Below are 22,922 nucleotides of genomic sequence, written 5' to 3'. Positions count from 1 at the left end.
CAAGTGATTGGGTGTCACTTGCGTCATACATCTGTACGCGACATTTCCACACTCGTAAACATCCCTAGGTCCACTGTTTCCGATGTGACATTGAAGTGGAAACGTGAAGGGACGTGTACAGCACAAAAGTGTACAGGCCAACCAAGTCTGTTGACTGACAAGAGATTGCTGACAGTTGAAGAGGGTCGTAATGTGTAACTATCCAGTCTGTCACACAGGAATTCCAAACTGCATCAGGATCCACTGCAAGTACTATGAGAGTTAGGTGGCAGGTGAGAAAACTTGGATTTCATGGTAGAGCAGCTGCTCATAAGCCACATATCACGCCCGTAAATGCCAACAACGCCTCACTCGGTGTACGGAGCGTAAACATTGGACGACTGAACAGTGGAAAAATGTTGTGTGGAATGATGAATCACGATACACAATGTGGCGACCCGATGGCAGGGTGTGGGTATGGCGAACGCCCACTGGACGTCATGTGCCAGTCTGTGTGTAATACCAACAGTAAAATTCGGAGGCAGTGGTGCTACGGTGTGGTCGTGTTTTTCATGGAGGGGGCTTGCACCCCTTGTTTTGCGTGGCACTATCACAGTACAGGCCTACATTGATGTTTCAAGCACCTTCTTTCTTCCCACTGTTGAAGATTAATTCACAGATGGTGACTGCATCTTTCAATATGATTGAGCACCAGTTCATAATGCAAGGCCTGTGGCAGAATGGTTACACGACAATAACATCCCTGTAATGGACTGGCCTGCACCGAATCGTATAGAACACATTCGGGATGTTTTGGAATGCCGACTTTGTGCCAGGCCTCACCGGCTGACATCGATACCTCTCACCAGTGCAGTGCCATTCCTCAAGAAACTTGAAACATTGAAAGTATGCCTGCAAGAGTGGTAGCTGCCATCAAGGCTAAGGGTGGGCGCCGGCGGAGGGCGCCGCTAACTTGTGAGTCATTTTCAGCCACGTGTTCGGATAGTTTTGATCACATAGTGTGTCGTGGTTGACTGTGTGTGTGTGTGTGTGTGTGTGTGTGTGTGTGTGTGTGTGTGTGTGTGTGTAACCAGGTATTTGAAGGTATTGAACGACTATTCAAGAGTCAGATTAAAAAGTAGTGTGGAAAAGACATCACCTTGTCTGTCTCCTTTACTAATGCTAACGGCCGAGTTCTCCATCCACTCGTACTGCAACCTTGGCACCAGCCAATGTTGCCCGGATAAGTGAAACATACTTAGATGGTATACCAAGCAGTAGCTAATCGTTTAGCATTTCTGCCCTATCAAGGCTATCGAAGGCCTGCTTGGAGTCTACGTAGAGGTTATGAAGCTCAATATTACACTCTTTTGCCTTTTCATCTATTTTCCTCAGCGCAAATATGTGATCTGTTGTTGACCTATTAGACAGAAATCCACACTGATATTCTCCCAGAATCTCTTCTGCATATGGAACTAGCCTGTTGTAAATAATACTAGAAAGAATCTTACAGGTTACATCCAGCAGGGTAATTCCTCAGTAATTTGAAGAACAAGTCTTGTCTCCTTTCTTATGGGTTAGTAAGATTACCCCCTAAGGTCCACTTTTCTGGGATTCTTCTCTGGTTCCATATCAGTTTAATAAGTTTGTTGTTTTTCTTATAGAGACCAATTCACCATTTTTAACAGTTCTGCTGTTATTCCATCAGTTTCTGGTACTTTGCAGTTTTTTAAGACATCTCCTCTAAGCAGTTTTTTAAATGTTACACTACATTCTGTACCTCCTCTAATGTGGGTTTTTCTATCTCCGGATCTGCTGTGTAGTACAGTGGCTGCACACTCCTGCTAGGATTGCCCAGAAGTACTCTCTCCATCTATCCACATCATCTTGTTTATCTGTCAACATATTCTCCTCTTTCCCTTACATGCTGTTATATACGGTCCATATTCCTGAGTTACTACTATAATTTTCTTATAAAACTTTCTGCTCTCATTCCTTGCTAGTGCTCTTCCATCTCTATCTTTCTCCTTTTGGCTTCCACTTTTTTTCCTACACACCCTTGCTGCCTCTGTTCTCTTTCCGTTATATAATGCCTGATTTGATCTTGTATTTTGCTGTAAGCACTTCAGTCTTGCTTTCTTTTTCTGTTCACCACAGGAACAGTTCTAAGGAACAGTCTTAGCCATTTTGCACTTCCTGTTGATCTAATTTTTGAGACATTTGTATTCCTTTTTGCCTGCTTCATTTACTGCATTTTTATATTTTCTCCTTTCATCAATTAAATTCAACATTTCTTTTGTTACCCAAGGATTTCTACTAGCCCTCGTCTTTTTACCTACTTGATCCTCTGAATCTGTCTAATTTTAGCTCTACATCATCTGACCAGGGAAATTTAAAACTGTACCCTATGTTTTTAAACACTCTTATTGATCAATTATTTGAATATCTAGAAACGTTTTGGCTTCTATGGGTTCCAAAGCTTAAAATGCCATCACTTTTGTTTTATCTGTGGAGTTGGCTAGTTTCCCTTCAGACACATCACAGGTGACGGATAGGGGATGCTCACCATATAAAATAACTAGTGTGGACCAAAACTAACACAATGGGAGACCATATATCAAAGTAGTTGAGAAGCCAATCTGCTTAGGGCAGATCAAGTCTGAAATAAAATCAGCTGGGAAGGAAGATAAAAGATGACAGCCCCATTGCTGTCCTTACCCTGCGCAGCATTTAAAATGGGGTCAGGTGACACTCAAACTACAAAAAATCCAAACAAAATTTCACACCAAGAAGTTCAGCTATGAAAAATGAACTGCTACATTTAGCAGCAGTGGCATTTTCTCTCTCTTTCCCTACAGGTACTAGCAAAAAATAAATTACAAAATACAAAAGATCAGAATTCTAATTTACTACACTTGTTTTGAAATGTTTTTCCTGGGAACTCTATATTACTTTACAGAAGATATCACTTCTTCATTCAATGCCATGTGGATTGCGGACATTTTTCCAGTGTGCTAAATCAGTTTGTTTTTCCACTTCTTAGTCCTCAAGTCCTCTTTCATCCATTAGACATATAGTTTAACCGCAAATATTTACACAATTTGTGCAAATATTTACACAATTTGTTTTCCAATCTCAATGTGTCTATAGGAACACTGTCAATAGCAGCATTGCTAATTACCATAACTCTTCTTACAAATTGTAGCGACAACGGACTCTAGTACAGCTGTATAATGGACTTGCCCACATTTGAATTAAAATATCCACTTAATATTATGGTATGCCACTATATTTAGAAGTCAAAAACTTTAATAATGCCCGTAAGTGTTTCACAAATAACTCAAAACCATCAGACAGAGCCCAGTGTATTTTGCCTATTCTATGAACTTCCCATCAATTCTGCATCTACAATAGGAGGTTCGAAATGCTTATCACTGCAAAATCACGATTATTTTCTATTATTTCTTAATATAAAAGGCATTTCACTTCTCAGAGTGATTTGTGGCCTCAGAATAACTACAAATTGTAACAAAGTTCTTACTCCATATGGGCAAAGCGAAACAACACAAAACTACACAAGCACGCTTTATAACCAGACAAACGAGTCGCAGCCAGGCAACAGTACTGCCACACATTGCTGCTAACCAACCAAGCAATCTTACTGCACGCACAAATTGCATATGCGATCCATCAGATTGCCTGGGATTCCCACACAACCGGCAACCAATCTCTGCGATTTGCCCACACTTGTGAAATCTATGAAGTGATCACAACTGCCCCAGCCACTGATTGCTGCAATCCTTTGCTAGAGTGTGGAGTCCTAGTTTTATAAAGGGTGTCCCGTAAAGAACACTATTTACAAAAAGCCTACCATTTCTGTTATAGTAAATTTACAACACCGAACATTGCACGATTTTTGTTTACCTCCTTCGTGGTTAGTAACAGAGCAATTCGCAATGGAAAAGTATGTTGTGATAGTGAAAACTTATAACAAATGTGGTGAATATCGTACAGACTATTCACAAATTTTGTGGAGTGTTTGGCCGACATAATGCACTGAATAAGTAGACAGCATGAAACTGATTGCTTCATTTGAGAAAACTGGTTCAGCTGTGGACATTAAACTCTCTGACTCCTTGAATTAGTCATTCTGCAAAAAAGTCCCCATCATGAGCTGTAACGTTGCTGTTAAGGCTGATGAAATCTAATTGCCAACATTCACGACAATTGGATATTCCCAGAAACAGCATGCAATGAATTCTGAAAGATGATCTGAACCGTTGGTCCTGTAATATCCATATGACACTGGGAATGAAGCCAATCAATCATGAAAAGCACCAAGCATTTGCGAAATGGGTGTTTGAGAAATAAAGACAAGACAACGCTTTCATCGATAACATAATGTTCGCTGACGAGATGCACTTTCTGGTGGATGGTAAAATTATAAGATTTGAGACAGAAATCCTTGACTAATTATGGAGAAACTAGTATATTCATGAGTGACTGTGTTTTATGATATTTGAGCAGAGGATGTAACTGGGCTGTACTTCTTCGTAGGAGGCATTAACAGTGAACAGTGGATGCTACCACTACACGTTAACAGAGTTTTGTGTTCCAAACTGGAATATGTGGATGCCAAATAGGTTTGGTTTCAACATGCTGGTGCAACCTGTCACACACTGTTTGTAACTGTGACCTGTTATGTGTTAAGTTCCCTGGCTCAGTGATTTCTCAACCAATTTTGTGATGTGACATCATGTGGCTGTTCTCTGTAGGGGTATTTGAAACCTCACGTGTACCCCAACAAACCACTTCTGGAGCTCAAGGCTGAGATTCAGTATGTACGAGGGTGGATCAAATATAAACGGGATTTTATTTTTTTATTTAAATTCATTTATTGAAATACTCAAGGCAATTATAATTTATTTTTCCACAGTCTCCTGCTTTGGAAATGCATTTGTCCCAGCGTACGGGCAGCTTTTTTTGATGCCCTCATCATAAAAAGAACTGGGTCGTGTCACCAGCCAGTCGTGCACGAAGTCTTCCGCACTCTCGTCATCTTCAAATTGTCGCCCTCCTAGAGCATCTTTAAGTGGTCCGAATAAATGGAAATCGCAGGGCGATAAGTCTGGTCTGTAAGGAGGATGATCAAGTGTAGTCCAGTGCATTTCCTGTAGCTTGGAGACAGAGCTGCCATACGGGTTCGCGCACTGTCGTGAAGGAGGATGACCTGTCGAATCCATTGGCCTCGTCTTTTGCGGCGACATGCAACTCTCGCCTTGTTCAACAGTTCGCTGTAGTAAGCATCACTGATTGTGCATCATTCATGCAAAAAATCGATCAGCAAAATCCCTCACTGATTTAAAAAAAAAGGGGGGTTGAAAGAACCTTGCCAGCTGCCAGTCGAGTCTTGGCTTTCACTGGTGCTGCTCCCCTTTCCTTCGCCACTCCTTAATGCCTTTTTTGGATTCTGGGGTGTAGTGGTGGACCCACGTTTCGTCGCAGGTGACGATCCGACTCAAAAATGCATCACCTTCTTCCTCAAACCTTGCTGTAAGCCTCTGACAAACCTCCAAATGTCTCAACTTCAGCTTTTTGGTCAAAAGTTTAAGGACCCACCTGAAACACACTTCATGGAACTGTAGTTCGTTTGTGATGATTGCTTGACAGCTCCCATAACTGATTGCGATTTTTTGTGCAATTTCTGATACTATCGCCCGGTGATCGTTGTCAATAATGTCTTTAATCGCACGAATGTTTTTGTCTATAATGCTTGTCCGAAGACGGCGATCGTGTTGCTGATTTTCCATACATTCTTGTCCTTCCTTGAACTTTTTATGCCAGGCAATCACACGTGCCCTTGATAACATTTTATCACCGAACCGAGCAGTCAATCTTTGGCATATTTCCACTGCTGTAACTCCTTCACGAAAAAGAAATTTGATAATTACGCGTTGTGCAACGGAGGGGTGCACCTGTTGCTCAGACGTCGTGAGCATTAATGACAAAATGGCAGGAAATATCTAACAGCACACTCTCCTCACTTCTAACCGTTTCGCCTAAGCATATCACGAGTGCGGGGCCAGTCCTATGTTCAGGAGCATAAATCCCGTTTTGATCCCCCCTCGTAATTTCATAACTAGAGGTGCATATATGCTGAAAAGATACAGAAAGTTTCACCAAAAGAACAGGAGTGTGCCACAGAATTGTGAAGGGCATTTGAGTAGTATCGTACTACAACATAATCACATGTAGCAGCATACAGTGTAATGATGTGAATTAGGGTGGTGCACAAGTTCGTAGTGTTTTTCCATAAGTTTAATAAACACAACACATACACATAAAAGAGACTTTATTCATCAATAAGTTCTCCTTCACTATTTACAACAGTGTGCTAATGCTGGGGTAACTTCCTGATTCCCCAATTAAAGAAGTCACTCGGTTTTTACGTGAAGAATTCACCGAGCCGCGCTCAGAGCACATTTTCATCCAGAAAAGGAGACCCTCGAATTTGTTCGAGAGAGGGTGTGAAAAGTGAAAATCTGAGAGGGCAAGACCAAATGAATAAGGGGGATGCGGAATGACTTCCCCACCCAACCCACGTATAGTGATTTTGTCAGTCTAGCAGAATACAGGCAGGTGTTATCATGGAGTAGCATCACTTCTTGCAGTCTTCCTGTTCTCAGATTGTGTCTGTAAGATGTCTCACTTGTTGACAATAAATGTCAGTTGTGACTGTTACACCTAAGGGAAGCAATTCGTAGTACACCACACAGTCGCTGTTCCACCAGATGCATAACATTATCTTTTGAGGGTGTGCCCAGGTCTTCATATGGTGAGTCAGTCCTTTGTTTGGGCTCAATCATTTCTCTTTCTTATGTCAGCATGTAGGCACCATTTCTCATCACCAGTAACGATACAAGATAGGAATGGTCAGTGTTGTTTACGAGCCACCTGATGATGTATAAGCAGAAAGGCGCATATGACCACCCTCTGATTTACTCGAATGTAAGCCACACTCGAATCTAATAAGCCGCACCTGAAATTTGAGACACGAAATTCAAGGGGAGAGAAAAGCTTTAGGCCGCACCTCCAAGTTCGCCTATTGTAATATGAGACACAATTTAGGTCGAATGAATGACGATACAGCTACAGTTGTTTGGATCGAGCCATGAGCTTAGCAGTTAAGCTTTACCAGGTAGCCATTGCTATGCGTCAGGCGCTCCGTCCGTATTTATACGGGTACCCTTCCTTTTTCATGTGCTTTGTCTGGTTTGAATTGATTGCTTATTTTTCTTTGATCTGATAAGTGCCATTCTCTTTGTTATAGGTGTTTACGTGACTCTAAGCTGAAAATGCATTACTGTACGAGTCATGCATTGTTTGTTGCATTCTGATAATGTGTGTTTACGGCCTGTCGCCGCTCGCGGCATGGCTTCCTTTTGTGCACGCTACCGCCACTTACAATTTAAAAAAGAAAGAGAGAGAGAGAGAGAGAGAGAGGAATCGTCTCATTAGTGAACCAATGACAAGAGACTGCTATTTGTTGTTATTTACACTGCTGCTTTTCTTTGATAAAGATCAACAAGAACCAAATAATAAACCGCGTATGATAGAAGATGTTCTGAGCGAGAGTTTAGCGAAAATTTTTCTCCATTTGAAAATCTTTGCAGACGCCTCTTTAGTACATTACTTTCTGCACATAAATTAGAGTCCTCTTGGATTTAAAAATCTAGTCAATTGCCGTGCTTCATTTCTGACTGTATCACTATTAGGCATAAGAATAATAAGAATATAAACATGACAGGATATGTATATTATTCCGAGTTTGCTGTTGTCTCACTCTACTTTCGTAGGTTATTAGGCAGACAGGATTTAAATGAGATAGCAGCAAACACGAAAGAATACATGGCAAAATGTTTATATTCGTATTGTTCTTATGGTGAAGAGAATACTGCATGTGATTCAGATTTCATCAGGTTCCTATTAGCAACCATCTCTTCTCACAGGTAGGAAAAAATTCAGAACGTAGAGTTGGCCATATTGACAAACATCCCAAACAGTCTTGCCAGTCGGATTTTCGTAGCACACTGAAATGCTGCTACATTCGAAGATGAACAATACAAAATTTGAATTTACTTCGTCGGATAATGTACCAAAATGCAGTGGTCGAAACTCGGGGCGGAGGAAAAAAGCTCGTCTTCCACCTTTTTTTTAATTTATTTACTAACACAGAGGTTTTGGTGCCAGTATTTATCTTTGTGCCTACAAAGCATGCCTGTGTAGCGCTACATACACACCTGGAAATTGAAATAAGAACACCGTGAATTCATTGTCCCAGGAAAGGGAAACTTTATTGACACATTCCTGGGGTCAGATACATCACATGATCACACTGACAGAACCACAGGCACATAGACACAGGCAACAGAGCATGCACAATGTCGGCACTAGTACAGTGTATATCCACCTTTCGCAGCAATGCAGGCTGCTATTCTCCCATGGAGACGATCGTAGAGATGCTGGATGTAGTCCTGTGGAACGGCTTGCCATGCCATTTCCACCTGGCGCCTCAGTTGGACCAGCGTTCGTGCTGGACGTGCAGACCGCGTGAGACGACGCTTCATCCAGTCCCAAACATGCTCAATGGGGGACAGATCCGGAGATCCTGCTGGCCAGGGTAGTTGACTTGCACCTTCTAGAGCACGTTGGGTGGCACGGGATACATGCGGACGTGCATTGTCCTGTTGGAACAGCAAGTTCCCTTGCCGGTCTAGGAATGGTAGAACGATGGGTTCGATGACGGTTTGCATGTACCGTGCACTATTCAGTGTCCGCTCGACGATCACCAGTGGTGTACGGCCAGTGTAGGAGATCGCTCCCCACACCATGATGCCGGGTGTTGGCCCTGTGTGCCTCGGTCGTATGCAGTCCTGATTGTGGCGCTCACCTGCACGGCGCCAAACACGCATACGACCATCATTGGCACCAAGGCAGAAGCGACTCTCATCGCTGAAGACGACACGTCTCCATTCGTCCCTCCATTCACGCCTGTCGCGACACCACTGGAGGCGGGCTGCACGATGTTGGGGCGTGAGCGGAAGACGGCCTAACGGTGTGCGGAACCGTAGCCCAGCTTCATGGAGACGGTTGCGAATGGTCCTCGCCAATACCCCAGGAGCAACAGTGTCCCTAATTTGCTGGGAAGTGGCGGTGCGGTCCCCTACGGCACTGCGTAGGATCCTACGGTCTTGGCGTGCATCCGTGCGTCGCTGCGGTCCGGTCCCAGGTCGACGGGCACGTGCACTTTCCGCCGACCACTGGCGACAACATTGATGTACTGTGGAGACCTCACGCCCCACGTGTTGAGCAATTCGGCGGTACGTCCACCCGGCCTCCCGCATGCCCACTATACGCCCTCGCTCAAAGTCCGTCAACTGCACATACGGTTCACGTCCACGCTGTCGCGGCATGCTACCAGTGTTAAAGACTGCGATGAAGCTCCGTATGCCACCGCAAACTGGCTGACACTGACGGCGGCGGTACACAAATGCTGCGCAGCTAGCGCCATTCGACGGCCAACACCGCGGTTCCTGGTGTGTCCGCTGTGCCGTGCGTGTGATCATTGCTTGTACAGCCCTCTCGCAGTGTCCGGAGCAAGTATGGTGGGTCTGACACACCGGTGTCAATGTGTTCTTTTTTCCATTTCCAGGAGTGTATATTCGACAGCTGAAGTTAGTTGTGGTGGCATCCACCAACATTTTTCAGAACTTGCGCTTGCTTTGCACTCGATTCTAAGCCGCAGGCAGTTTTTTGGATTACAAAAACCGGAAAAAAAGTGCGGCTTAGATTCGAGTAAATACGGTACACTAAAGTGGATCATTGTGGGTTACTCCGTTTAAACAATCTTCATCATACTCGTACGATCTTCCAGATGTGGAGAGCCACTGATGTCAAAACGAGAAAACCATTTTCTTGCTGTGCTCTGTCCAGTGGCATTATCTGCACACGCAGTGCAAATATTTCTCGCTGTCTCCACAGCTTTTACCTTTCTATTGACCTCAAACAGAAGAATGTCAGAAATTTCCTGATTTCTCTGATTGCCAAATCATTTTCTAGCACCTTCAGCTTCACTCACTACCTCCAAATGAGAATATGTAAACTCAAATAGCAACAGTACACTACAAATAAAATATAACAGTCTATAAATAAACCCATAGCAATTGGAACACCAACATGCAAAACAAAAATGCCACAAACTTATGCATCGACCTAATACATTAATTCATTCAGGAAGTGAAAGATCACTACTTGCCATGAAGATGACACATTAAGCAACTTAACGTGTCATCTTCTGGTAAGTAGCAATCTATCTTTACTTACATTGTTGATATTCCAGCCTGGAGTTTCCATTGTTTGATATTACTTAATTTCACTGATAAATTTTTATCTTATTATGCACTCAAAAGCTACATCTTCATGTGACATCCTTTTACGTATCTACTGACAGTACTATATGTGTCACTTCCTGGTAATTAATGGTCAAAAGTCTCATACTTTATTAGTACTCAACCTAAATGAATGCAACTTTAAACAGTTACAATGTAATGTGCACAATAAAGAGTTAGAATAAAAGAGTAAAACAATGTCTTAATCTCATTCTGGAAATGTCTTATCTGTGTAACGTACTCACCAGCGTCCCACTATCTCCGTAAAGTTTGAGATGTTTGTGCCTGCTGGCAAATCTACGTAGCACCCGGGCAGACTGTTAGTAGCAGACACACTGCCCCACTGAACCGATGCGACAACGCACACCGCGGCCACTTTCAGAAGCATCTCAAACATCTGCAATTCAAAACACATACATCACATTCTGTAGCCATACAGAACAACAAGACATGTTTGTAAAGCTCCCAGGAAACCACCTAATAATAATAATAATACAGCAGTTAATAGGGGAGTATCAGACAGGGTTTCGCAGAGGTCGATCTTGCATCGAACAGGTATGGAACTTAAAAACAATTTTGCAAATGAGAAGATGTAGAAATACTGTGATAACTTTTGTCAATTTTAAAAAGGCTTACGATTCAATCGACAGACAAACATTATTCCACACTTAAGAGGAGTTCAGGATTGACAGGAAAACAAAGTCAGTTATTCAACAGGCATTAACAGATACAACCTACAAAGTTAAATTCACGGGAGAAACATCAGAAGCATTTCATATCCATACTGGTGTTCGCCATGGAGATCGAATGTCCCCCCTTCTATTTAACATGGTTCTGGAAGAAATTGTGAGGACATGAGAAAAGGAAATAAAAGGAATTCAGCTTGGGATTAAAAAAGACCAGAGAATCAGGGTGAAGTGTCCGGCTTTCGCGGACAATCTTGCCATTCTAACGAACAATAGAGAGGAAGCCAAACTTGCATTGGAGAAACTACACGAAATCTCACAGAAAATTGGGCTACAAATCTCCAACAGAAAACACAGTACGTGGAAAACAAACCTGTAGATAATCTCCTCATTACTACTCAATATGGGAAAGTGGCGCAAGATACCCACTTCAGATATGTGGGTGAGATAAACCAACCATCAGGACTGAACTCAATAGCCAATAAATATAGAATCTCCAGATTACAAAAAGCATACAAGCTCACTTGGAATCACTACCAGGTGTACCGGTATGAAATGAGCGTTTTTTTTTTTTTTATGAAAATGAAACACTAATTTTGAATTGAAACGTAAAAACATTTTATTCAAAGTACTGACCATTGCTTTCTATACATTTTGACCATCTTTCTGGCAATTTGTGGACACCACACCAATAGAAATGTTCGTCTTTTGAAGCTAACCAATCAGACACCCAATTTTCAACTTCTTTGTAGGAATCGAAGTGTTCCTCAGCCAATGCGTGTCCCACTGATGAAAACAAATGGTAGTCGGAAGTGGCCAAGTCTGGTGAATACGGCGGGTGGGGTAGCAGCTCCCGGCCAAGTGTTTTGATTGTATCCTGAACCAGTTTTGCTTTGTGTGCAGGAGCATTGTCGTGTAAAAAAATTACTTTGCCATGTCTTCTGGCCCATTCTGGTCTTTTTTCGATCAATGCATAGTTCAAATTGATTATTTGTTGCCTGTAGCGATTAGTATTCCCAGTTTCACCGGGTTTTAGAAGCTCATGATACACCACACCTTTCTGATCCCACCAAACACACAGCACTGTCTTCCTGCCGAATCCATCTGGTTTTGCAGTCGATGTTGATGGTTGTCCCGGATTAACCCGTGATTTTTCCCATTTAGGATTCTTAAAATAAATCCATTTTTCATCACCAGTAACAATTCGATGGAAAACTGATTTTCTTTCATGTCTTTGAAGCAAAATTTGACAAATGGTTTTTCGGTTTTCGATCTGTCTTTCATTCAATTCATGTGGCACCCATTTTCCACACTTTTGGATCTTCCCCATAGATTTCAAATGGTCAGAAATTGTTTGTTGTGCAATATTTAGCATTGCTGCCATTTGGTTCTGACTCAAAGTATCATCTTCATCCAATATTGCTCGCAATTCGGCATCTTGGAACTTTTTTGGTGGTCTTTCACATTCTTCATTTCTTACATCAAAATCATTATTTCTGAACCGTTGAAATCATCTTTTGCATGTTGCTTCTGATAGAGCACGATCACCATATGCCTCAACAAGCATTCGATGCGACTCTGCAGCACTTTTTTTCAAATGAAAACGAAAAATTAATGCTTTCCACAAATCATCACTTTCTGGTACAAAATTCGACACTGTTAACACGATGAAAACATATGATGTTGTTTGTTCCATGACTTGATGTATACTAAATACTTTGACAGATGTCATACCAACCAAACGAAAAAAATTTAAGGCTCGTTCACAACAAATGCTCCCTATCGACACATTTGTATCTTAACGCTCATTTCATACCGGTACACCTGGTATAATAAGAAATCTATTTCTGTCAATGCAAAACTAAGTCATTACAACACAGTAGTCCTACCAGAAACACTTTATGCTGCAGAAACTACATCGAATTATGGTCATACGAAGATCAGAGAGATTGAAAAGCAGGAAAGAAAAATTCTGAGGAGAATATATGGACCAGTGTTTCGGGAAGGAATTTCAATGAAGAGGCCAACGACTTACAAAGGCACAGAAACAATAACAGACATCATTAGAGAAGGATGAAGTTTTATGGACTTATCAGCAGGATGAATAAAACCAGGTTCACAAGGCAAATCTTTGAGATAGTAAACAAGAGCAAAAACAAGAGAAAGTGGACCACTGAAACAGAAGAAGGCATTAAAGAACTGAGAATCACACAAGACAACATAAATAATAGAGAACAGTTCAGAAACATCATAAAGAAACACACACTTAAACAAGAACACACAGAGAACAGAATGAGAGAAAGATGGTTGGAAGAACGCAAGAGAGAACACAGTGAACGTATGAAGAGAATTTGGGAAAAAAGAAGAAGAAATCATGACCACTCAAGTTCAATCGCACTCTTGAAAGGAAATAATCGAAAATAATAATAGCAACTATTACAGCCACATCTACATACATACTCCACAACCCACCATAAAGCGTGTGGTGGAGGATGCCCTTTCTTTTCCTGTTCCACTCGCAGATAAGGTGTGGGAAAAACGATTGGCTGTATGCTTTCATACAAGCCCTAATCTCTCTAATCGTACCTCCTCAGCCCTTAAGCAAAATGTACACTGGTGGCAGTAGAATCGTTCTGCAGTCAGCCTCAAATGCCAGTTCTCTAAATTTTCTCAACAGTGCTCCAAGAAAAGAACATCGCCTTTCCTCCAGTGATTCCCATTAGAGTTCCCGAAGCATCTCCGTAAAACTTGCATCTCGTTCGAACCTACCAATAACAAACCCAGCAGCTTGCCTCTGAACTGCTTGCACGTCTTCCTTCAATCTGACCTGGTACGGATCCCGAACACTTGAGCAGTACTAAAGAATACGTCCCACCAGCGTGCTATATGTGGTCTCCTTTACAAGTGAACCACTCTTTCCTCAAATTCTCCAACAAAGTGAAGTCATCCATTCACCTTCCCTGCCACAATTCTCACACGCTCGTTCCATTTCATATCGTTTTGTGACATTACGCCTAGATAATTAAACAATGTGACTGTGTCATGCAGGGCATTAGTATAGCTGTATCCGAACATTATGGGTTTGTGTTCCCTACTTATCCACATTAACTTACACTTTTCTAGGTTCAGAGCAGCTACCATTCATCATACCAGAAATTTTGTCCAAATCATCATATATCATCCTACAGTCACACATCTTTTAACACCTTCCCGTACACCGTAGCATAACCTGAAAACAACCGTGGATTTCTGCCCACCCTGTCTACCAGGTCATTTACCCATATAGGACAGTGGTCCTGAAACTTCCTGGCAGATTAAAACTGTGTGCTGGACCAAGACTCAAACTCGGGACCTTTGTCTTTCGTGGGCAAGTGCTCTACCAACTGAGCTACCCATGCACGACTCACGCCCCGTCCTCACAACTTTACTTCTACCTTCCAAACTTTATAGAAACTCTCCTGCGAACCAGGACGGGGCGTGAGTCGTGCTCGAGTAGCTCATTTGGTGGAGCACTTGCCCGCGAAAGGCAAAGGTCCCGAGTTCGAGTCTCGGTCCGGCACACAGTTTTAATCTGCCAGGAAGTTTTGTATCAGCACACACTTTGCTGCAGAGTGAAAATCTCATTCTGGAAACAGTGGTCCTATCACACTTCCCTGGGACATTGCTGACGATACCCTTGTCTCTGTGAACACTCACCGTCAATGACAACATACTGGGTCCTGTTACTTAAGAAGTGTTCGAGCCACTCAGATATTTGGGGACTTATTCCGTACGGTCGTAGCTCCATTAACAGTCGCAGTGTAGCACCGTGTCAAATGCTTTACGGAAATCTAGGAATATGTAATCTGCCTTTTGCCCTTCATCCATAGTTCACAGTATGTCGTGTGACAAAATGGTAAGTGGGTGCTTTCTAAAACCACGCTTCGAAACATAAGCTCATCGGTCTCTACGAAACTTACAGGGTGATTCAAAAAGAATACCACAACTTTAAGAATTTATAACTCTGCAACGACAAAAGGCAGAGCTAAGCACTATCTGTCGGCGAATTAAGGGAGCTATAAAGTTTCATTTAGTTGTACATTTGTTCGCTTGAGGCGCTGTTGACTAGGCGTCAGCGTCAGTTGATGCTAAGATGGCGACCGCTCAACAGAAAGCTTTTTGTGTTATCGAGTACGGCAGAAGTGAATTGACGACAGTTGTTCAGCGTGCATTTCGAACGAAGTATGGCGTTAAACCTCCTGATAGGTGGTGTATTAAACGTTGGTATAAACAGTTTACAGAGAATGGGTGTTTGTGCAAAGGGAAAAGTTCTGGACGGCCGAGAACGAGTGACGAAAATGTAGCACGCATCCAGCAAGCATTTGTTCGCAGCCCAGGAAAATCTACTCACAGAGCTAGCAGAGAGCTGCAAATTCCACAATCGACTGTACGGAGAGTCCTACGAAAAAGGTTAGTTATGAAACCTTATCGTCTGAAATTGGTTAAGCACTGCCTGCAGCTGATAAGATTAAAAGAATCGATTTCTGTGATTTTATCCTTGCTCAAATGGAAACAGATGAATCTTTCGTTTCAAAGATTGTGTTTAGTGATGAAGCAACTTTCCACACTAACGGGAAAGTCAACCGTCACAATGTCTGTATACGGGGCACTCAGAATCTGCGGGAAACAACTCACTATGAACGTGACTCGCCTAAGGTGAACGTTTTCTGTGCCATTTCAGCCAATAAAGTTTTTGGTCCCTTTTTCTTCGAAGGTGCTACTGTAACTGGACTACAGTATCTGGAGATGTTAGAGAATTGGCTGTTCCCTCAGCTCGAACAAGAAGCACAACAATTCATATTTCAGCAAGATGGAGCGCCACCACATTGGCACTTATCTGTCCGTAACTACCCGAACGTCAACTACCCGAGGCGACGGATCGGCCGCCAGGCAGCCCGTGACAGAGCACTTCATCACTGGCCTCCAAGAAGCCCTGATCTTACCCCCTGCGATTTTTTCTTATGGGGTATGTTAAGGATATGGTGTTTCGGCCACCTCTCCCAGCCACCACTGATGATTTGAAATGAGAAATAACAGCAGCTATCCAAACTGTTACGCCTGATATGCTACAGAGAGTGTGGAACGAGTTGGAGTATCGGGTTGATATTGCTCGAGTGTCTGGAGGGGGCCATATTGAACATCTCTGAACTTGTTTTTGAGTGAAAAAAAACCTTTTTAAATACTCTTTGTAATGATGTATAACAGAAGGTTATATTATGTTTCTTTCATTAAATACACATTTTTAAAGTTGTGGTATTCTTTTTGAATCACCCTGTATTATATTCAAACTCATAATAGAAGTCTGCAGCAAATCAATGTAAGGGATATTGGTCCGCAACTTTGCGGGTCGGTTCTTTTACCCGTCTCGTATACAGACGCAGACTGCATTTTTTTCCAGTTGCTACGGACTTCGTGCTTGGCGGGAGATCAAAACAAATGCAGGCTAAGTAAGGGCCCATTCCAAAGAGTACCCTCTGAAAAATCGAGTTGGGGTTCCACCCAGACCTGGCGACTTGTTTGTTTCCAACTCTTTCAGTAGTTCGTCTAGACCAGTGATGCTTGTTCCTATGTTGTCCGTACGGGTCTCTCTACAACGGTCAAACTGCAGGAAATTATTCACGAGAGTGTAAAGAGCAAAAAAGGTCATACAGACAGAAATGCACAGTGTCTATGCTACAAGGAAAGCAAAGTTCTGTCATTCTGCCCAGAATGGTGAATTGGACCGACCGACCAGTGTGTCTTCCTCAGCCAGTGGTATCACTTTGGATGCGGCACAGAAGTAAATGGGACCAGTAAAATGCTCTGCTGGCCACTGTCGGCTGTGCAGACCTCTGAGCTGCTACTTCTGATAATTTTTCTGTATTGTGCCTATCTGCAATAGAGCATCTCCGCTATATGGTGAGTAGCAACTATCCTTCTCATAATATTGTTAAATTCCACCCTGGATTTCCCATTGTTTGATAAATACCTTGTAGCAAAGAGGCCAGCGGCCTTGCTGCACTGGTAACACTGGTTCCTGTCAGGTCACCAAATTTAAGCACTATCAGGCTCGGCTAGCAGCTACCGTATTTACTCGAATCTAAGCCGCACTTTTTTTCCGGTTTTTGTAATCCACAAAACCGCCTGCGGCTTAGAATCGAGTGCAAAGTAAGCGGAAGTTCTGAAAAATGTTGGTAGGTGCCGCCACAACTAACTTCTGCCTTTGAATACATGTAGCGCTACACAGGCATGCTTTGCAGGCACAAAGATAAATACTGGTGCCAAAACCTCTGCCTCAGTAAAAGAATTTTAAAAAAAAGTGGAAGACGAGCTTTTTTTCTCAGCCCAGAGTTTCGACCACTGCATTTTCATACATTATCCGACAAAGTAAATACAAATTCCGCATTGTTCATCTTTGAATGTAGCAGCATTTCAATTTACTACGAAAATCAGATTGGCAAGACTGTTTGCGATGTTTGTCAATATAGCCAACTCTACGTTCTGAATTTTTTCCTACCTGTGAGAAGAGATGGTTGCTAATAGGAATTTTTATGAATTGTGAATCACATGCAGTATTCTCTTCACCATAAGAACAATACGAATATAAACATTTTGCCATGTATTCTTTCGTGTTTGCTGCTATCTCATTTAAATCCTGTCTGCCTAATAACCTACGAAACTAGTGTGAGACAACAGCAAATGCGGAAGAACATACGTATCGTGTCATGTTTATATTCGTATTATTCTTATGCATAATAGTGATACAATCAGAAATGAAGCACGGCAATTGACTAGATTTTTAAATCTAAGATGACTAATTTCTGTGCAGAATGTAATGTACTAAAGAGGCGCCTGCAAAGATTTTCAAACTGAGAAAAATTTCAGCTAAACTCTCGTTCAGAACATCTATCATACGCAGTCTATTATTTGGTTCTTGTTGATGGTTATCGAAGAAAGCAGCAGTGTAAGTAACAACAAATAGCAGTCTCTTGCCATTGTTTCGCTAATGAGACGATTCCTCTCTTTTGTTTTTTAAATTGTAAGCGGCGGTAGCGTGCACAAAAGCAAGCCATGCCGCGAGCGGCGACAGGTCATAAACACTCATTATCAGAATGCGACAAACAGTGCATGACACACTACAATAATTCCTTTTCAGCTTAGAGTGACATAAACACCTATAACAAAGAGAATGGCACTTATCAGATCAAAGAAAAATAAGCAATCAATTCAAACCAGACGAAGCACGTGGAAAAGGAAGGGTACCCGTATAAATACGGACGGAGCGCCTGATGCACAGCAACGGCTACCCGGTAAAGCTTAACTGCTACGCTTACGACTCGAACCAAACTACTGTAGCTGTATCGTCATTCATTCGACCTAAATTGTGTCTCATATTACAATAGACCAACTTTGTTTCGATTTGGAGGTGAGGCCTAAAACTTTTCTCTCCCCTTGAATTTCGAGACTCAAATTTCAGGCGTGGCTTAAATTCGGGAAAATTTTTTTTCCTCGATTTCGAGTCTCATTTTTCAGGACCGGCTTTGATTCGAAAACGGCTTAGATTCGAGTAAATACGGTATATTGGGAATTTAAGCCACGTCCTCTGCATGGCAACCATTTACACTGACATTAGCTACGGAGATAGACTGTCTATACTACAACTTTAAATCTGAGCAATCCTCAAGAAGGCCCTTCGGTATCGAATGACCGCAATCAGTCGACAGGCGTCACTGGATGCAGATACGGAGGTGCGTGTGGTCAGCATATTGCTCCCACAGCCGTTGTCAGTTTTTGTGACCAGAACAGCTACTTCTCATTCTAGTAGCTCTTCGACTGGCATCGAGAGGGCCGAGTGCATCTAGCTTGCCAATAGCACTCGGCAGACCCAGATGGTCACCCATCTGAGTGCTAGCCGAGCCAGATACTGCTTAAATTTGGTGACCTGACAGGAACCAGTGCAGCAAGGCCACTGGCCTCTTTGCTACGAGGTATTTATCAAACAACAGGAAATCCAGGGTGGTATTTAACAATATTATGAGAAGGATAGTTGCTACTCACCATATAGCGGAGATGCTCTATCGCAGATAGGCACAACAAAAAGACTCTCACAATTAATAATTCATCACACCTGTACAGTTCACAACATGCTGTGACGGGATCACCATTAGACAAGGTGCTCAATGTGGCTCCCGTGGGCCTCCGAGTGTGCCCGACTTATGCAGGCATTCGATTGTGCCATCTTGCAACTGAATGACGTCACAGGCAGTACAAACACATTGTTCCAGTATGTGCAACACATCTGGGGCGTGCTCTGTATACAAATGTGATCAAAAAATAACAGGAATTTCTTTATTTCAAATGCTTTATACATCCTATTTTCAATTTTTTATTTCTGATCTTGTTGGAACAAGTGTTCCTGATGCATGATTGCATTTTCAGCTGTTTTGAAAATTTAATTTATTGCTGACAGTCATAAAGGTTGGTAATGATTGCTTCACAGCCTGTGCCACCTGGATCCTTCCCAGCCACACAGGTGGGAACTCTCCCTGCATTATATCTTACATTCCTGTAACCCTCCGGGCCTTAATCTTCATTAATTATTGTCCTTCACTCACCTATTCCCTTCCCTGTTCTCACTCCACAGCCTTCTATTCCACAAGTACACTCATAGTCTTTTTACTTCTCTCCTTTTCCAGTGCCCCCCCCCCCCCCCCCCTGCCATCTGTCAACCTCCCAACTACACTTCACTGCCCTACCTTCTCTTTACCTCCTCCCTATATGCTCCCACAAGCAGCGCTGTATTGTCCCCCCCTCCTTACCACCACCACCCAGAGTGCTTCTCCCGTCATTTGCAGTTGCTTGCAGTCTGGCCCCCGAAGCCAAACACAGTGCCCATGTGCGTGTGAGGCATTCTGGCCACAAGCTTGTGTTTAGTAGTCTTTGTGTTGTGCCTATCTGCAACTCAACAGCTCCACTAAATAGTGGGTACCAATCAGTCCTTTTCACAATATTGTCATTATTCCACCCTGGATTTACTATTTTCACAGATCCCAACACAATCGAGTAAATGTTAAACTATCAGTGGACAAAAAACGGCAGCTCATCAATAGGAGTTATACCTTACCTGGACAAAATTGTGTGAAAATCAAAGAACAATGTACAACTGGGACCAACGGAATGAGGCAGTACAGATGTTAAGACACTGGCCTCATATTTGGAAAGATACGAGTTTGTTCTTGTAAGAAAATGAAATTGCTACAGGTGCCCTTATTATTTTATTTATTGTGTAGCTACCAGGTTCTACATGTATCTGTGATGTCTCACCAACCATCAACTGTCAACAGTTGAGCTGGCAGTTAATGACTGGCGAGACAATATCACACTTACAGTCTGTGTAAACCAGTTAAATTGGCCACTGATGCATTGTATATATGGACTGTGATAACCCCTTCAGCATCAACTAAGGCCCGAAGATGGCACATTGAAGTGCCGTGACTTGTACATCTACATCTACATGACTACTCTGCAATTCACATTTAAGTGCTTGGCAGAGGGTTCATCGAACCACAATCATACTGTCTCTCTACCATTCCACTCCCGAACAGCGCGCGGGAAAAACGAACACCTAAACCTTTCTGTTCGAGCTCTGATTTCTCTTATTTTATTTTGATGATCATTCTTACCTATGCAGGTTGGGCTCAACAAAATATTTTCGCATTCGGAAGAGAAAGTTGGTGACTGAAATTTTGTAAATAGATCTCGCCACAACGAAAAACGTCTTTGCTTTAATGACTTCCATCCCAATTCGCGTATCATATCTGCCGCACTCTCTCCCCTATTACGTGATAATACAAAACAAGCTGCCCTTTTTTGCATCCTCTCGATGTCGTCCGTCAATCCCACCCGGTAAGGATCCCACACCGCGCAGCAATATTCTAACAGAGGACGAACGAGTGTAGTGTAAGCTGTCTCTTTAGTGGACTTGTTGCATCTTCTAAGTGTCCTGCCAATGAAACGCAACCTTTGGCTCGCCTTCCCCACAATATTATGTATGTGGTCTTTGCAACTGAAGTTGTTCGTAATTTTAACACCCAGGCACTTAGTTGAATTGACAGCCTTGAGAATTGTACTATTTATCGAGTAATCGAATTCCAACAGATTTCTTTTGGAACTCGTGTGGATCACCTCACACTTTTCGTTATTCAGCGTCAACTGCCACCTGCCACACCATACAGCAATCTTTTCTAAATCGCTTTGCAACTGATACTGGTCTTCGGATGACCTTACTAGAAGGTAAATTACAGCATCATCTGCGAACAACCTAAGAGAACTGCTCAGATTGTCACCCAGGTCATTTATATAGATCAGGAACAGCAGAGGTCCCAAGACGCTTCCCTGGGGAACACCTGATATCACTTCAGTTTTACTCGATGACTTGCCGTCTATTACTACGAACTGCGACCTTCCTGACAGGAAATCACGAATCCAGTCGCACAACTGAGACGATACCCCATAGGCCTGCAGCTTGATTAGAAGTCGCTTGTGAGGAACGGTCTCAAAAGCTTTCTAGAAACACGGAATCAACTTGAGATCCCCTGTCGATAGTGGCCATTACTTCGTGCGAATAAAGAGCTAGCTGCGTTGCACAAGAGTGATGTTGTCTGAAACCGTGCTGATTACGTATCAATAGATCATTCCCTTTGAGGTGATTCATAATGTTTGAATACAATATATGCTCCAAAACCCTACTGCAAACCGACGTCAATGATGTAGGTCTGTAGTTAGATAGATTACTCCTACTACCCTTCTCAAACACTGGTGCGACCTGAGCAATTTTGCAATCTGTAGGTACAGATCTATCGGTGAGTGAGCGGTTGTATATGAGTGCTAAGTACGGAGCTATTGTATCAGCGTGATCTGAAAGGAACCTAATCGGTATACAATCTGGACCTGAAGACTTGCCCGTATCAAGCGATTTGAGTTGCTTCGCAACCCCTAAGGTATCTACTTCTAAGAAACTCAAGCTAGCAGCTGTTCGTGTTTCAAATTCTGGAATATTCCATTCGTCTTCCCTGGTGAAGGAATTTCGGAAAACTGCGTTCAATAACTCCACTTTAGCAGCACAGTCGTCGGTAACAGTACCATCGGCACTGCGCAGCGAAGGTATTAACTGCATCTTGCCGCTTGTGTACTTTACATACGACCAGAATTTCTTCGGATTTTCTATCAAATTTCGAGACAATGTTTCGTTGCGGAACCTATTAAAGGCATCTCGCATTGAAGTCCGTGCCAAATTTTGCGCGTCTGTAAATTTTAGCCAATCTTCGGGATTTCGCGTTCTTCTGAACTTCGCATGCTTTTTCCGTTGCCTCTGCTACAAAATAAGTAAGATCATAGAGACGGCTTCAGGCATTTCCTTTTCTTACAATAGTGAATGGCCGTGGTCCCCCAGACCTCCAGTCAAAAGGATAGACATACAAAAAGAGTCTGTTCTGTCCGGGCATCCTGATTTTGGTTTCCAATCATTTTCCTAGCTCATTTACTGTCCATACAATTTCTTCCAACACCACATTAAATTATCTGTCACATCCTCTTAAAAGCATACTGATATATTGGATGAAAACAACAAGTTTACTGTTACCAGTCACTGTGTTTTTATCTTCACAATGCATTTTAAAAGGTTTAAACCTCGTTCATTTGGAGGATTTATGCATATTATGGCATGTGTGTGTTGTGTTATGACTTTTGGGGTAGCCCATGGCACAATCTCCAGTCTTTCACACACACACAC

At 42.5% G+C, this 22,922-nt stretch overlaps 1 protein-coding gene across 1 annotated transcript in view; it reads right to left on the bottom strand.

The window, feature by feature from the left end:
- LOC126212959 (cation-dependent mannose-6-phosphate receptor-like) overlaps positions 1 to 22,922 on the bottom strand; it is a 91,657-nt gene that overhangs the window by 68,073 nt on the left and 662 nt on the right. The window contains exon 2 of the mRNA XM_049940487.1: positions 10,673 to 10,824. Within this exon, the coding sequence (XP_049796444.1) occupies positions 10,673 to 10,824 (152 nt within the window). The remainder of the gene's footprint in view (positions 1 to 10,672; positions 10,825 to 22,922) is intronic.

Source organism: Schistocerca nitens, chromosome 11, assembly GCF_023898315.1.
Source record: "Schistocerca nitens isolate TAMUIC-IGC-003100 chromosome 11, iqSchNite1.1, whole genome shotgun sequence".
NCBI classification, from domain to species: domain Eukaryota; kingdom Metazoa; phylum Arthropoda; class Insecta; order Orthoptera; family Acrididae; genus Schistocerca; species Schistocerca nitens.
This window is presented reverse-complemented; position numbering and strand designations above follow the sequence as displayed.